Source organism: Grus americana, chromosome 19 (genome assembly GCF_028858705.1).
Source record: "Grus americana isolate bGruAme1 chromosome 19, bGruAme1.mat, whole genome shotgun sequence".
Lineage (NCBI taxonomy): Eukaryota > Metazoa > Chordata > Aves > Gruiformes > Gruidae > Grus > Grus americana.
This window is the reverse complement of record NC_072870.1, coordinates 11,220,240-11,237,324: the sequence shown is the minus strand read 5'-3', so window position 1 is coordinate 11,237,324 and position 17,085 is coordinate 11,220,240. Positions and strand designations below refer to the sequence as shown.

The 17,085-nt window shown below is 55.0% G+C and overlaps 1 protein-coding gene across 2 annotated transcripts; it reads left to right on the top strand.

The window, feature by feature from the left end:
• Nucleotides 1-9,795: 9,795 nt before the first annotated feature.
• On the top strand, nucleotides 9,796-17,085 carry DYNLL2 (dynein light chain LC8-type 2). Of its 2 annotated transcripts, XM_054847396.1 has the most exons (3): nucleotides 9,796-9,944; nucleotides 13,388-13,526; nucleotides 15,220-17,085. In XM_054847396.1, the coding sequence occupies exons 2-3, from the start codon at nucleotides 13,395-13,397 to the stop codon at nucleotides 15,355-15,357; spliced, it is 270 nt and encodes an 89-aa protein (XP_054703371.1). In that variant the 5' UTR covers nucleotides 9,796-9,944; nucleotides 13,388-13,394; the 3' UTR covers nucleotides 15,358-17,085. The 2 variants fall into 2 exon arrangements, with proteins under 2 accessions (XP_054703371.1, XP_054703370.1); XM_054847395.1 differs by lacking the exon at nucleotides 9,796-9,944 and having other exon boundaries at nucleotides 13,374-13,526.

Sequence of the window (17,085 nt, the reverse complement as noted above, 5' to 3'; positions counted from 1 at the left end):
ATGCAAGCAGGGTTTCAGCCGACTGTTTAAAAATAAATCCCTTGTGCCCGGTGAAGGCTCCGCCACCTTCCGTACCGTCAGGCTTGTGGCAGGAGATGAGCCGAGTCCAAGGGGTGGTGGGATCAGAGCCGCTCCGGTTGAGCATCGCTTATTTTCCTGGCTGGTGCCGGGGAGGTGGATACGGGCTGTGCTCCGCTCTGTCGCCCTGGTCCTGCCCTCGCTGAGCCTTCGGGGTGCCGGTGAGAGGCTGGGACGGGAGCAGAGCTCCGCGTGAGGACAGCCTTTCCCCCGCCGCATTTCTAAGGCAGATTAAGCAGAAGGCAGAGCAGCCTTAAGCAGTCCTCTAATTAAAACAAAATCCCTTGTGGCCTCTTATATACAGAGAGATATTACGGACTTAAGGGCTGTACAAAATGTATATTTATTGATCGGATTGACTGTTGCAGCTCCTTCCGTAGCGTCCAGCGAGAGCATTAATAGATGGCTGACCGGGCTGGCGAGGAGGGCAGGGAAGGAGGGTTTGGCTGGTGCTTGCGTTGATGCCAGCCTGCTGTCACAGCGAGCCCGTGCATACCTGCCTGGTATATATACCTATAGACGTATACATCTATAGACATAGCTACCTAGCTAGTGCCCATCCTGGGAGCCCCTCGCTGCTGGTCCTGCTTTGCGGGGCTGGTGCTGGCGTGGGTTTGCAGAGCTGCACCCATAGTGGGTTCTTTCTGGCTGCTTTGCTTCTGAGTCCGCTTGCAACGGCCGTTTTTTCGATTGCAGGGAGGCAAGATCGTTTCTGGTAAAGCCTCGGTAGTGATCGAGGGACGGGACGTGCTTTTCGGTGAGAAACGACTACTCGAAAGCTTCCTCAGGCTGAGATTTTGTGCTTAGCAAGTTGCTCCACCTTGAAGAACAACCCCAAGAAATGCGAGCGTGTAGTGGAAATGTCTGCAGGCCTGGATTAAAACGGCGCTGGCAGATGATGCTGTAGCTCCCACAACATAAACATTACAGAAAAATTGTGTAAATATGGGGGATTCTATTTTTTTTTCCTCATTTTTTTCCTCACTCGGGCCAGGAACTGCTAGAACTTAAATAAATCACCACAGAAGTGAGACTGACCTAAATCATTCTACACAGCAGAGACCTTGTCTCCTTCTCGTGGAGCTTCTCGTATTTATGCTGTGCCAGAACAGAGTTTAAGTTGTCTGAACGGCAGCAGCTCCTTCCTACGCCGCGGGGAGCTTGGGGGAAGGTGTGAGATGGGCTCGCGTGTGGCAGCAAGGCTGCTTGGGAGACAAAATGCTCAGCTCATGCTCACGCTCACGCGTGCCGGGGGAACCAGCGGGTGGTTTTGGTGCCGCACCGTCCCCTGCTTGACGCTGGCAGCTTTCGCCGCCCTGCCGCTCCGCCGGGCTCTGCTTGTCCCCACAGGAGCACCCGGTGGGGTCGGGCACGCGTGCCCGGTGAATTCGTGCCTGAGCGTCCGACCGGAGGATGCACGAGTGCCCAGTTAATGTACATTTGAGCACCCATCAAGCTCATGCATGAGCACCCAATTAGTGCACGCATCAGCACCTAATCAGTTCACGCATGAGTGCCCGGGAGGTGCATGAGCAACTGAAAAGATCCTGCCTGAGCGCGCAGTGAACCTGCACACAGATTCACAATTAGTTCACGCACGAGCGCAGGATTGGTCCGCGCATGAATGCCCAGTCAGTGCATGCACGAATGCCTGGTTACTGTGCGTGAGCCCCCAGTTAGTGCGTACATGAGCACCCAAGTAGTTGATGCATGAGCGCCCAGTTATTTTGCATATAAATGCCCAATTAGTGTGTGCATGACTGCTCAATTATTTCATGCATGAGCACCAAGTGATTCACACGTGATTTCCCAGTTGGTTCACCCATGCCCAGCATGTTCCTGGAGCGGGGACACCCCTGGGGACTGCAGCCCGTGGCTGACCCGCAGCAGGGAAGGAAGGAGCACGGCAGAGCGGAGGAAACGTGGCTGCTGCGGATGTGCTGCAGCGGTGCGGGAGGAAACCCCTACCCTGCAGCCAGCCCAAAGCAACCTGGCATGCCTCGGCACCCCTGAGCTTGTCCGAGGGCAGCGCTCGACCACAAAAAACCAACCCTGGGGAGTGCTGTGGCTCACAAGAGGGTGGAGAAGATGATCACAACAGCCCGTCCAGCCTTAAAAATTTAGGGAGCCTTTGACGTGCAGGCAGGGCCCCTTGCAGATAAACCATGTTGGGTTTAGGGCTCGTGCTGGAGCACCCGGCCCAAATGTTATAACGGGAGGGAGGATGGAAAAGAAAAAATGGAGAAACCCAAGGGAAGAAATCAGGTTATCACTCATCCTTGACCTGGCCCTGAAGCACACCAGGTCTGTCCCCTGAAACCCCTCTGCCTCGCAGGCGGGCTGGACCCCTGCAAAGCCCGCTGCAGGAGCCAAGCCGCAAGGCACGGTCACACAGCACGTGGCTTTGACGTGACTTTTCCTTTGGTGGTTATGCTGCCTCTAAACCCATCTTTCACTTTGGGAGAGAGCAAATTAAGGGGAGTGCCCAGCTCTCCGTAGTTTGGGAGCCCGGGCTGGGGTGCCGGGAGCCGGGTGCTGCGGGCTGGCCGGCTCAGCCCGGCTGTGCTGCGTCACCCCTCATCCCTCCGCTTGCACAAAGGCAGTTGTTATGTTCCCATGCTAATAGACCCCGCCGAGATTCCAGAGAGATATTTTTATTTATGGATTCTACATGAACTGCACACCGCAAGTCACTTGCAAAAACTTGCAGAGAGCAGATGACCTGAATACATATTAATAAGGCTCACAAGTCGTTTAGTACTAGTTTTTTTCTATCATGCTTGCGGGATGGCAAGGAACGCACTACCTCGTGGAAAGCAATGTTTAGACAAAAAGCCGTCTATAGCTTGTCACATTTTTAAGCCGGTTTGCCTTGGAGATAAGCCCCGGCTGCCCTGACACGGTGCTGTGCTGTAACTGCCTCTGCTCCGGGACAGACCCCGGAGAGACGAGGAGCGAGAGCTCCGTGCACGCCGGAGCCACGAAAGGGCCACACTGGTTTTGGGGACGGGCAGGCAGGGCATCGCATGGCCAGAGGCTGCGTGTGGGGGTCTCGGAGCCCCGGTGATGCTGATGGGAAGTGTTTGGCCCAGCCCTGCGTGGTCCTTCCGAGGAAGGAGCATCCCTCCCCGGGCAGGAACCTGGTTCCCAGTGCCAGGGGGGATGTGAGAGTTACCCGTGGGAGACAGAAATTTGCCCAAACTGGATCTTTGCAGTGAAGAGGATGGCAGGGAGTGAAAATGCTTTATCGTCCCAAAGTTGTGACAATAAACTGGGGGACTTGGGGTCTGATATTGATGTTAACGGATTGTTTATGGTGATCAAACCCTCAGCATCAGCGGTGGCAGCTCCCCGCTCGAGTTTTATAGAGCATTTCCTTTTATAGGGCATTTTCTTTTTCCACGGGATTTATTCAGGTTCTATAGCAGGGATTCAGGGAGATAATAACGTACATTAACCAGGGCGCAGAAAACTGCTTCACAAACAAGATTGATCAAAGCAGCCCAGGACTGATAGCAAACCCTCCGTAATGCAGTTTGCAAAACACTTGCCAAAACAATTGACTCCTGGTAAAAAATAACTTGTTGGGCAGCCTCGGGGGCTGTGGCCGGTGAGGGACCTGGCTCCAGGAGCCGGAAAGCTGGCGGCTGGGGACTGCAGCCACGAGCAAGGACCAGATCCGGCTCCCCCTCGCCCAAGGCAGGTGCCAGGTCTCGGTGTTGAGGTGTGAGCACCCAGGAGGAGCCGCCAGCCGGGTCCTGCCCCAGGGTCGACGTGGGTGCTGGGTGGCAGGTCACTGGGATGCCCGGCCATGTGCGGACCCGTCCCCCTGGGCAGCGCTTGCCACCCACCCCATGCAAGGCTCTGCCCTGGCAGAAGCTGGCCGCGGGGCTGAGCCGCTGGCAGTGCCTCCCGCTCCCACCTCCTTTCTGTGCAGTCGCTTTGCAGCGCGTCTCCGCAAGGAGAAGGGGAGCTACCAGCCCCTCGGTCGATGCGTCAGCCCCAGGAGGATGATTATCGGTGATTGCGAGGTCACTAGACAAGGAAGAGTACCCGCAGCCGCCCCGGCCGTGATGTTCGTGCTCCAGCGGCAGCAGGCAGGACCTGACGGAGGGGGTTTGTGTTGGTACCATGAAGTGGCCAAATCCCCCTTCGTGTGGAGCAGCTGCGGGGTGCACGGGTGTCACTGCCATGCCTACACCCCCGGGACATGCGGGGAGAGCGAGGAGGTGAATTAATAAAAGAAGATGCTTTACTGCTGCTGTTGGTTTTATTGATTATTGGCAAAGGAGAGCGATGGAGTCTGGAGAAGAGCGAGGTGAGCAGAGGTGCAGGAGACACGTCAGAGGAGGAGACAGGGAATGAATTCCTGCAGGGAGAGGAGACAAAAGCAACGTTTCTACAGTCATCTGCTATGGACATGTGCTACAAAAAACGTCAGTGTGCCATGTCCACGGCAAGGCAGAGCAGAAGTAATGGGCTAAGTTGTAGCAAAATGGGTTTAGGTTCAATAAGAAGAAAAATCTCCTATGGGGGATGTTACTGCAGAGGTGCAGCGTGGAAGCGGAGCTGGTGTGAGGCTGCAGCCGCACTGTCAGCCTAGCTTTTGGTTCCAGACCTCTGCATTTCTTATGGCAGATGTGCACAAAGTCTGCGATTTTTGACTTAAAATCGCCTGGGATTGGAAACACGTCCTGCGGGGCAGCGTGCGGCCACGGGGCAGGAGGAGCACAGCCTTAGATGGCAAACTGCTCCTCGCCACCAGGCCCTTTTCCTGTTCATCCCTGTGAAGCGCCTTATATAGTGCACTCGGAGGAATTTATAAATAAATGCTTTTTGTCACGATTCAGGAACGCATCTCCCTCCGTGGAATTTGAAGCACTTTCTTCTGTCAAGGCCATACTCCTTGATGTGTAAAGAGCCAGGGCTGTGCCGGGCAGGAGCGGGGCTCCTCCACCTCCTCTTGCTGCTGACGGCTGTGGGGAAGGAGGCAGGATGCAACTGGGATGGGGTTACACTGGGATTACTGGGATCCAGCCAGCTCTGTGGACCGCTGGCTGTCACCATTTGGGTTCAGGGCCATCGTTTTATACCTCGTCCCTTTGCAGCTCCCTCCTGCCCTGGGCTGAAGGTGCCCACGGGTGTCCCCGGGATGGGCAGCGCAAGGGGGAGGCGAGCGCTGCTTCTGCACCCGCTTGCACCAGGAAGATACCGGGAGGTTCGGAGCATAGAAGTTCTCGTGGGAAAGCCCAGGGCTCCCGTTGTGCAGGACAGACAGGATGAGCATCGCTCAGCAGCTGCCTCTAGCCTTAAAACCTGCCGAGCCCCCGTCGCCTGCCCCGGCCTCAGCTCAGGATTAATAGTATAGTAAAACCAGACTTCGCGGTTGTCACTCTATTGCGCACGAGGATTAAGCAGAAACTCATGGCAGCAGGAACAGAGATGTCACTTACAGCAGCTCAGATCCCTCCCCACTAACGAAGCTCCTTCGTTAGTAAGGGATGGTGCAGCAGTACAGGCTGGGCAACCTGGCTCTGCCGAGGGTGGTGGCATCCTGACCTGTGGGCTCAGCTCAGCCGCAGCAGCAGCGCTGCAAGACAGGTTTGGTGTTTGCCAGATACCAGAGCTCCTCAGAGGAGAAAAGTGGAGGGTTTCCTCCGCAGGTCCGTGCTGGGGAGGGAGAGAGCTGCCTCCTCCAGCGCAGCCGGGCTGGTTCCCGTGCCTGCAGTGAGCTGTAGCTGGGCTCTGTGCCCACGGCGCTGCCGTTCTGATGCAAACCATGACTCTGTTCTGGTCCAGCAAGGGGAGAGCCGAGGCTCTGTGCCTCCCGGACTGGGATGCTCATAAAAAGGATCCACAAGACTCATAGATCTGTTGGCTCAACAGAGACTCGGCAGAGCTATAAATAGCCCAGCCAAGCGTTGTGCAGCGAACCTGAGCAGAGCCGGCTGCCCTCATGGCCAGGCGCTCCCGGGAGCCTCGCAGGGACAACTGGCTCTGCTGCTCCGCAGCACGGCCCGGGGAGCCTGTCCGCTGTGGCTGGGCAAGCCCAGACCATGCTGCAGCCTACGGGGACGTGGGTCTGCCCCATCCCCACTCCCACGGCTCCCCGTGGGCTCCCGCATCTGGGCACCCTGCAGAACTCTGACCTCCTGCCTCTCCGAAGCAGCTCCCATCATCTGCCTGGGCATGGCCTTTCTCCCCTCCTCAGCCCCAAGACCCACACCTCCACCCGCACGGAGCCTCTGGAAACATCACCATAAAAATATCTACTCCCGCTGCTGCTGAGATGGAAGCTCATAAAGGGCTGTAGCTAAGCCTGTTACTGCATTAGCACCGGCATCCAAACCAGACGAAGGCAGGGGCCCGGCTGGGGGTGGCCTGTGGTGACCCAGAGCACGTCGGTGGGTGCAGGGCATCACCTGCGTCCCGGCAGGACGGGCACTGCCCGCTGCCCCTTCCGGCAGAAGGAGCAAGAGAAGTCAACCTGCAGAAGAAAGCAAGAAAACCACTGCTGCCAGGGTGCAAAGAGACCATCAGTTATTTCCCAGAGCGGTGCAGAGGGTTCTCGATATTAATAAGGCTGGGGCCTGAGGCTGCAATTTGATGGCCACATATTTATTTATCAACACTTTACTTCTTGGCCAGAGCAGCTCTTGGTGCACCCTGGGATGTCCGCTGCTCCCATGTGTGCGGTGCTGGGCAGACAGCAGGCGACCCACAGCCATTCCCCAGCCGATGCACCCAGGCTTTGAGCAGTTGAGCTCGGAGGGGATGCTGATGCCCTCAAATTATCCATCTGAAGGCTGGAGGTCAGGTCCCATGTCGCCAGCGGTGGTCTTACAAACTTAGTGCCGTGCCCTGCAGTGTTAGTCCCCGTTTGCTTTTCTGTTGCTCTCTGGCTTCTGCTAACTTAAGGCTGAAGTTCAGGTCTAGACTCATCTGGAAATAGTAAATATTTTATTTGGCGTTGGGAGTTCTGACCAGCATCTCAGAGGCTGCAAAGGTCATACCAGGAAACATCCACTTCATTAACAAAAGGATCGGCCCATTCCTGGGCTGCCTGCTCACAAGGTAAAAGCAGAGCTGTGGAGTGAACTCCAGCCTGTCCCCCGAGTGCTGTTATCAGCCGTAGCCTTGTCTTCCTTGAGCAATCAAATTAGATAGATTTCAGTACTCGGAGCAGTCTCCCTAGTTCTCAAGGCCAAGCATGCAATTAAAACTGGTCTCATTAAGAGCCAGCTGAGCCTGGGCAGCACTGTCTCCATCTCGCCGCTGTTCACACCTGGCAGCACTGTGCGGGCACCGTGGCGTGGGAATGGAGATGATGCGGGAACAGGGATGGCGCAGGAACGGGGACTTTCTGTTTTGCTGGGCTTTTCTTCAGGTGGCTTCTGCAAAGGGCTTCTTGGCACCTCTGCCCAGGTGAAATGGAGCAACCAAAATGGGAGCTGGCTGGCGGCCAGCCCAGCAGACGGGCCCGCAGAGGCAGCCCGGGCGCAGGCGTACGCCCGGAGCACCTTTATCAAGGGCAGGAGCCCCGTGTGGGAAAGCTAAGTGGCCGAAGCGCTGGTGTCACACCTATGTGCCAGGACCCTGCTGCTCCCTTGCCCCAGTGCAGGACCCCGCGAGACCTCACGGGCGGGTGTGTGGGCAGCACACGGGTCACAAGCGTGAGTTTCCTTCGCTGTTTCCCACCCTGAGGTCTGCACACAATGGGCAGCACGGGGTTTGACTGCCAGCCCCCCGCCGGCCACGGGGACCTGCTGCAGGGCTGCCGCCGGTGGGGCTTAGCGGGTTCCCTGCCATGGCACCGCAGCACCGGGTCAGCCCTTTGACCCGCTCCGACGGCACTGGTACCTGCTGAGTTACTAAAGCTGAGCTTTACCACGGCTTTACTCCAGGGAGAGCAGTAATGCAAACCAAGGGTATCACAGTGCTGTGTCAGGCCTTTCCCTGGACTTCGGGGTGAAAAGAGAGTTTTTATTCTCCCCTTTGAAACACCACACATTCTCACGGTGAACATACAACGAAGCTGCTTGAACAGCCGCGTGTCACGTCTGAGCACTGGTGTGGAGCAGGGCCAATTCTCGATGGTGCAGTACCTGGGCTGCGATTTTATCAGCTTTCCCACACAAAGCAAGGTTGGACCTGGCAGGACTTGCTGAGACACCTCCAGGGAAAAACAGCGGATCCCGCAGGCCATGGGACTGGCGGTTCAGTGAAAGATGCTCCCACCTTTGCTGGGCATTCCCCAAGCTTTGCTGCCAGTATAAAAGCAGGAAACCCCCAAGAAACAAGGGAGCCCTCTTGATGTGTTCAGGACGGGGAAATCTGTCTGGCTTTGCGGGGCAAGGGGAGATGCTGAGTCCTGCGGGCGAAACCGAGCACCTGATGGCAGTGGCCTGAAAACCTGGACATCTGGGGACAGCGGAGGAGGTTACATCGAGCTCCAGGAGACCTGGATCTGTTCCTAACGGGGCCGCTAATGGCCTCAGGAACCTTTCACACGTCACTGTCTCCTGCTACTGCCTTAGTTTCCTCAGCTGTAAATATAAGAAGCTGCAGCAATACCAGCCAGCTTGGGAGGGTCTCACAAGGTTCAAGTGATCAATGACCATCAGGCGCTGAATATCTCAGGTGGAAGACACCATTGACGTGCAAAGCTACAGCTCATCACCACTGACAGAACTGGTTTTTCACTCTTGGGTTGAGCGGTCTTTGCAAGAACACTTTGCACATGGCAGTCCCCAGCCTGCAAGCAGCTCCGTGGACACAGAGAAGTCTCACGGGACACCAGGAATCTGCTGGTGGGGAGCCACACATGGGAGCTGCTGTTATGTGTACACAGCACTGCCGAAATGCAGCCGCTTTGGGCAAGCGTGGTGCTTGGTGCCCAGTGGCATGGCAGCAGATCCGGCCGCAGAGATGTCCTGGGATCTCTCAGGGTTGGGAATACAATCCTAGTATCATGGAGGCCCCCTCCATAGCAATGGGGCCGTTTTCAGCACCCAACTGAGCTGCCGTACTGCACAGCTGCCCAACGCTGCAACCGGAGCCCCACGGTGCCCGCTCTACCCGCAGCGGGGCAGAGCCTGGGGAAGGCGGGGGGGGGGGGGCACGGCGTGCCCTCATGGTGCCCCCAGGCCAGCCTGGCGCTGGGGCCTCCCACCAGAGACATGTCCCCGTCACGCCAGGTGTGAGCGCAGAGCCAGGCCCGTGGGGCTCAGGGACAGCGCGAGGCCCCCTCAGGGGATCAGGCCCTCCCAAGGCAGTTACCCCAGGGGGATCAGGTCTCCCCAAGGCTGTGGGTCCCTCCCAGGGGTTCAGGGTCACCCCCGGGGCAGAGGGGACCCTGCAGAGGAATCATGGCCCCCCTAAGGCAGCAGACCCCCAGGGGGCCCGGCTGCCCTCCCAGGGGATCTGGGTCCCAAGGCGGCAGGGATCCCCAGGGATCGGCCCCCCCGGACCAGGCGCCGGCCCCTCACGGCACCGGGGTACCCCCCCGCCCCCGCGAGGCACAGCCCCGCCCCGCGCTGCCCCGCCCCGCGTTCGCCCCGCGGCATTGTGGGATGAAACAGGATGTAGGCAGAACAGCGCGGGCGGACGGGCCTGGGCGGCGGGCCGCGCCGGGGCGCAGCCAATGGGGGCGCGGCGTGGCGGGCGGTGCAGCCAATGGGGGGGCGACGGGCCGCACGCCGCAGCGGGCGGGGCGGTATTTGAGAGCGGCGCGGCGGCGAGGCGCAGAGCGCTCGGCGCGGCGCAGGGAACGGAGCGAGCTGAGGCGAGCGGGTCCGGGCCTCCTCCTCCCACCTCCTCCTCGGTGCTGTGCCTTGCCCTCCCGGGGTGGCCCTGTCACTGTGAAGGTGAGCGACGCCCTCCGCCGGGCCGGCGGAGACCTCCGCGCCTCGCCTGGCGCCGGTCGCTTCGTGTGCGAGGTGGCGACGGGGCCGTCCCGGGGGGAGAGGGTCGCGGCCCTGACCGGCTGGTGGGCGGCTCCGGCCCGTGGGTAGCTCCCGGCGGCGCTCGGAGCCCGCCCCGCCCAGGTGGCCTGCTGCCGGTGCGTTGCCGGCCCCGCTCCGGGCAAGGTCACCGCTGCCTCGGGTGCCCCCGGGGCTCCCCCCGTGAAGGTCACGCAGGGCTCTGGCCTGCACATGCGCCCGGCTCCCGGGAGCCGCCTGGGAACGTCTCCTCGGGCCCCCTTCTGCCCCTGTGGGGAAGGGGCTGTGCCGCACCCCTTCCCAGGGCCCTCTCCTGCCGTGCTGGGGAAGCGGTGGGTGCTGGGCTTGGGCCTCGGCCCCATCCTCAAGCCCCATAGTGTCCTGGTGGGGAAGTGGTGGGTGCTGGGTTTGAGCCCATCCAGCTCCCTGGGCCCCATCCTGCCTGGGGAGTGAAGGGGTGGGTGTTGAGGCTTATGCTTCATCTGCTTCCTAAGGCTGCATCTTGTCCTGGGGAGGGAGTGAGTGGATGCTGAGCTGGAATATCATTCCCCTCCCAAAGCCCCATCCTGTCCTGCTGGGGGAGAGGTTGGGTGTTGGGCTTGGGCCTCATCCTGCCCTGGTGAGGGAAGGGTTGGGTGCTGACTTAGGCCTCATCCCCTTCCCAAGGCCTATCCTGTCCTGGTGGGGAGGTGTGTAGGTATTGAGGTTGTGCTTTCTCCCTTCCCAAGGCCTCATCCTGCCCTGGAGTGGCTCTGCTAGGGCTGTGGTCTTGTCTTACTCTGTTAAGACCCCATCCTGCCCAGTGCTGGGGAAAGGGTGGCTGCTGGAGCTGTACTGTTACCCCTTCCCAGGCCCATCCTGCCCTGAGCTGGGTGGTGGGGCTTTGTGGTTTTCCTCAACTTGGGTGGCAAGACCCTGAGGGCCAGCTGTGATCTTGTGCTTCAGGGAGAAGACGTGTATGTGGTGATGCTGGGCTGCCTTGTGGGGAGGGTGCCTCTGTAACCCCCCAGGGGAATGAGCTGAGATGGGGCCCTGCTCTGTGGTGTTCAGGTGGGTGGATGGGGTGGCATTCAGAGCCACCCCACGGTGGGTGCAGGGCACCTTTCCTCCAGCAGCATAGCTGGCTGCCAGCCTCTGTCGTGGTTGGCCCATGAAGGATGCTGTACTCTGGAGCAGTGCGGTGCTGGGGAGGGCAGGCTGGCCAGCACTTGCAGCTCTACTGAAGGATAATAATTTGTTTTTTTCTATGGCGCTGTTGGCCCTTGGCAGCATGGGCCTGCACTGAGATGCTCCTTGCCTAAACAATGAGGAAGATGCTTTTTGCAGGTCACTCCGTGGCTGCTTATGTAATGGCAAATGCCCTCTGAACTCAGCGTGCAGTGGAGGTGTGCAAAGGTGTGATGTGTGTGAGAGCTCGCTTGCCATCTTTCCCTAAAGAGGCTTTCCTGGAAGAATAACCTGCGAGTGAATTTCTGCTACTTCCCTTTTCCTGTGGGCTGGACCCCCAGAAGACTTTTCCGAGGGATTGCCAGATTCCTGGATAGTGAATCCAAATCTACAGGCAGTTGGTTGGGCTGTTCTGAGCCATGTCTTGTCCTGCCAGGGTTTCCAGGCCGCAGGCTAACACCCACTGGCTTAAACCACAGCATGGGGGGGAACCAACTGCCTGGAAGTGGCTTTTCCAGAGCAGTGGTAGGGGTGTGTGCTCTCTGTTGGCGTTTGAACTCAGTTCCTGTTATTCCTCCTGATGCTATTAGTATATGTTAATAGCGGTGCTCTATTAAACATTTTATCTAAAACGTATAAATTAGGGTTGCAATAGAAGTCTTCAAGTGCAGGCAGAGTGAAGAATTGAAGTATTGTATTCATAGGGCTGCAATTATGTAACTGGATTCTCTTTCTCTCTGGATAGCAGGCTCCTTTAATTGCTGTAACAAAGCTACTCCTTCAGTTTTCTGGGACTGTTCCAGGAAGCGATCATTGCAGCAGATTTTCTTCACTCCCCGGTAGAGCTAAAAATGTGTAGTTTCACTATTTCAAAACATGCTTGGTAGTATCACTCAAGACTTACGGCACTGTAAAAGGATTTAGGAAACTTAATGGTGCTCTGCAGGCTTAATTGGAGGCATTCCTTGCCATTAAGAAGCTTATTCCTGCAAAGTGTTAATATGCTCTGGTAAGACCTGCTGCCAGGGTGAGCAGCTGTGGTCCTTCTCAGTGCAGACCTTCGCTTGACCGGTCCCCCAGATAATGTGTGCCTCCTGACTGGGCCTCACCTGTGGCTTGAGAGCAAGGGGTTTGGTGCTGGGGGTGTGTTGGAGTGTGCCAGCCAGCAGCGGGACTGCATGGGGCTCCTTCCCCAGGGCATGTGTCATGGCCTGTGCTTGAAGAAGGGCGGTGGGGCTGGGATTGCCAAATGCCTGTTTTCTAGGATAATACAAACTGCACTGGAAACTTCCCAATGCTGAATGCCTCCCTGGAAAGGCCGTGGCAGGTCTAGTGTAAATGGCTTAGTGACTAGTAGGTGCATGTGAACTAACTTAGAGTGAAGGGGGCTAAATGCTCAGCTCCCATGTACCACTTTCTAGTTTCTTAAAGGTCATGGGCAGCACTAGCATACTGGTTTCTAGCATCTGTGTTGTGGTTTGCAGACAGGGATGGGAAAAGGAGGCTGCTTCACCAGGCCCTAGCTGTACTAGTTCTGTGGTGGGTCTTGCTTCCTCCACCCCTGTTTCTAGGCTGCAGCATGGTGTTAACCTGTTTCTGGCTTGTCAGACTGGCTTTGTCCCATGGGAAAGGCTGAAGTCTGGGTTTCAGCGCAAAGCAGCGGTGAGGGGATGATAATAGGCTGAATGTGGAACAACACTCCTTTCAGGCTAAACTAGCAGCACTAACTGTAACTCTTGGCATGGGGTGGAATAAAAGCACCACTGCTGTTAACATGCTGGAGACGGGCAGTCTGGGGTCCGTTGCTTGCAAAGCTCTGAAGAGATGATGCTCCAAACCACTGGTACACCTGGAAGGCAAACTTGTCTGTAGCCTATTGATGTTTAGGAGGGCTGTGGTGCTCTGCAGATCCCATCTCCTCCTACACAGTAAGCTTTTTCTGCATGTGTTTAATGCAGGTGGTAATGTTGGACTATCTCTGATCTAACTTACAAACATTGCCAGTGCTACCGTGCTCCAGCTGTAAGGAGCACCTTAGCCTGGGACTACTGTAGGCTGCCTTGATCAACTCACCCTGGCCATAACAGGGGGTTTGTAGTATTGGCTTGTGACGCAGCCTGCTGTAGAAAGGACAACCTCTGATGCACAGAAAGCTTCTCCTTTCTTGGGAAGAGATTAAAGGAATCTATGTTCTGCCTTAGGTTCACGATGTCTGACAGAAAGGCTGTGATCAAGAATGCGGACATGTCCGAGGACATGCAGCAGGATGCTGTAGACTGTGCTACACAGGCAATGGAGAAGTACAACATAGAAAAGGACATTGCAGCGTATATAAAGAAGGTAACTATGGGATGAGGGGGCTGCTCTGTCTGAGACTTCCTGAAGCTCTTAAGTATGTGTGCCTGTCGTGAGTCTGAGTGTCTGAGACTTCACACTTGCATGTTTGGAGGGAGAAGGTGCTTTCTTCCTGGCTTCTTTACTGCTATTCCCAAGAGGATGGAGTGACTTCTGCAAGGTCAGAGGAGGGCTGTGTCAGAGCAGGGCCTGGGCTGTTCCTCTGGCAAGCTCTGAGCAAACAGTGTGAGTGCTGTCCCTCTGGATTTACCAGCCTAGAAAGAGCTGGCTGCAGTCTCTCCTTAGGACTTGTTCCACAGATGCTGCTGCTTGACTTGCAGTACCAGCACAGGGTGGGATTACTCTGATGTTTTGCTCAAAGTGGGCAGCTGTGCATGTGCAGTTCTGTCTGCCATGTCCTGGCTCTGGGGTGGGTGGTGTGGAGGAGGATGGGGCCTTGTGCTGGCTGGCAGGGTTGTGGAAGGTGCTGCTTTAAAAACAAGGCAAGCAGCTGCCCTGCCTTGTGAAGAGGTGTCTGCCCATTTGCAGGAGTCCATTAACTTAAGTCATGCTCAATGCCATCTGGGGAGCTGTCAGCTCCCTCTGTAGCCACTTCTCTGAATAGTCAGGCAGTGTGCTTTTGAGGGAGGAGAGTGTGACTTCATAGGCAGTGCAGTCCTGGCACCTGGGCTAACTTTTGGGCCTTGCTTGTAATCTAAGCTTGAATGTAAAGGATTCAAAGGTGCCTCCTAACCTCTCAGATCACTTCGAGGCAAGACTTATCTCAAAGCGCTTGGGGCGGTGCAGCCTGTAAGGTGAGTGCAACAGAAGGCATCCAAAAAGAAGTTGGCCTTTATTTCCTGAGAGTGCGTTGGGAGGAGGGAAGCAATTTGATGCACCTTCATGCCCTGGCAAGAAAGCCTTTTCCTTACTTCAAAGGTTACCTGCAAAGAGCTCAAACTGTCTTGCTGCTGAGGACTAACACTGGCTTTAATCTTGAATGTTGAGTCTGTTCTTCTGTCTGTCTCAGGGGAGGGAAGGGTGTTCTTGGGAGTTGTGTATTAATTAGAGGGAGGAAAATGGTCTTTAACCCTGTCTTACCTGCTGGGTAGGAGAAGACTGGCCATCAAGCCAGCATTCAGCTTGCTCACCTCTGACCTCTTAGGTCTCCATGTGCTGTCTGACCTGTGTATTTGCCTGCTCATTTTCAATGCAGATTTTCTCCCCTTTATGTGAAGAGTCCCAAACAGCAGAAGCCAGACTTCTCCTTCCTTTTTTTTTGGGTGACCTTTAAGCTCAAATGCCTTGCTGGAGCAGACATGCCAAACCTTTTTTATTTTTTGTGAGTGGGCTTGGAATGGGAGAGGAGAAATATTCCCCTGAGCTAGCCTACACGCAGGGCTTGAATAGATCTGTACTAAGGAGAGCTCTTAGGTCTGCTCTTTCTGCCCAGGGCCGATGGGTGCTCCAGGTCTCAGGAGACAATTTGCTTGTGTTGGATCCTTCAAACAATCTGGTGCAGAGGTCTGGTTGTGTCAGTTGCTACCCTGCTTAATATAATAGTGTCTTGCAGTGGGGAATCTAAAGATGCTGCAGGTGGGAGGAGAGGCGATAGTGTGTGAACAGAACCAGCTAAGTATTTGTGCTTAGAACTATTTTCATGTGGGCTGGCCTTAATGCCTCTCTTCTCTTTCTTCAGGAATTTGACAAGAAATACAACCCAACTTGGCACTGCATTGTTGGCAGAAACTTTGGCAGCTATGTAACACACGAGACAAAGCACTTCATCTATTTTTACTTGGGTCAGGTTGCAATTCTTCTCTTCAAGTCTGGATAGGAAGTAGGAGCAAGTGAAATTTGGACTGTAATGCACTGATGGCTGAAGCCACGACTCCCTTTAACATGGCTATGCCGCTGCATGGACTGTATATTATATTTAATGTGTATATGTTGCAGTAAAAATCTACTTCTGTTTAGTTGCCTGGGAAGAAGGCGGCATTTTTTTGTTACTGCTTTTTTGGTTGTATTGCACTAGGAAACCTGTAAATGCTTAAACAATGGCCTTTACGTGGGAAGAAATAAAACTATTCCACAACAGCTCCCTCAGTGGTAACTCCTTCTTTGAGGCTGGGAAAACTTCTTTGGGCAGGCCAAAAGACCCTGACTTCCTTACTGAGTTTTATTAGACTGTTAATCTTGTAACGAGGAGCAAAGCCAGTGTGAGCCTCTGTACCCACCCTGCAGACTGTAGAGAGCTGGCTCTCCCAGTAACCTCAGTGCAGGTCCTTAGACCTTCCCTGAAAGCTGGTGGGGTGGCTCTTGATTATGTGGCTTTCACACACAAGTTGAACTCCACCTCGGACTGTGATAAACAGACTTGCAGCTGGCACCCTCGGTGTTCTCTTTCAGTGCCCATCACTGTATTTTTGGCTCTGCTGAAACATTGACCTAGACTTGTAAGCAACTCAGCCTGGTCTAGACAACTTCAACAAACATCCCCATGAGTTGCTGCTTGGTGCAGAAAGCAGCATCCTGTGGCTGAAATCTTTAGACCTTGATACTGAGATCTAAAGCCAGGTGGCCCATCCCTGAAATGGAGTAGGATATCAAATTGATGACTACTGACAACAGCTCTATTTGGCATGTTCTTAGCCAGTTGTCTCAACACTGCCTTAACTTGATGCTCTCCTTAAAGCAAGCTAGTCATGTGGAAGACTTGTAAGTGGCCACTGTCTCCTTTTTTATTTTCTGTAGCTGATAAGCTATTTCTGGAGGACTGTCCTCCATGTTCTGATATCTGCTTTTGTTCTTAAAGCACAGTACCAAGAAGTTAAATTTACATGTGATGTTTGTGTGAAGGAAACTCATGTGACGTCTGCTTCAAAGGCAGACAAATGTCTTGGTCTCCAATAGGTTCAGCAGTGATGTTGTCTTAGTATGTACTGACTTGGATTACACTGCAGGAAGTTCTTTTTATCTGGGTGTGGAGAAATGCTGTGTGATGGCAAGTAAATACCTGGTGCTTGTCATAAGGTCTGTTTGTTGGTTTGCTAACTAATGCATAGACAATATCACTGGGCTGGTGAGTGTGACTTGTCTCTGAGATGAATTTGGTGTTGGTAATAAGTCACTGCTGGGGGGAAAGGGCAGAGTGAAGGGAGCTCTTCATTGTGAAATGACTCGATGACCCAGGTTGACTACTTCCTGAAGTAAAAAGTCCTTCTTGTCTCTGTGCAAAATCCAAAGTATGCCTAATTTTGTAATATTGATAGAACAATGTTGTAACTAGAAAGAATGTAGCTGTCATAACTTCATGTTGATGGAAATGTTTGCACTGGGGTAATGTGCCTTGGACTGTCTGGGGCACTCTTGTGGTCTTGTCCATTCAGAGCTCCACTCTGGATCTGAAAGGAGAATGTTTTGGGTTTGTTTTTTTTCCAAGCATGAGTCTAATGTGAACCTGTTCACGGTCTCTCGTGGAGCAAGATCTGTTCCCTTCATAACTGCAATGGCTCAAATACCATTTATTTTTTTCAAACATTAAAGGTGAATTGACACATTTAAA

What these genes read in the sequence shown, in the direction of transcription:
- DYNLL2 (XM_054847395.1), top strand. Translation starts at nt 13,374, where the DNA reads ATGTTCTGCCTTAGGTTCACGATGTCTGACAGAAAGGCTGTGATCAAG. An exon ending in TTGCAGCGTATATAAAGAAG is followed by an intron (nt 13,527 to 15,219) that starts GTAACTATGGGA and finishes CTCTTTCTTCAG; the next exon opens with GAATTTGACAAGAAATACAA.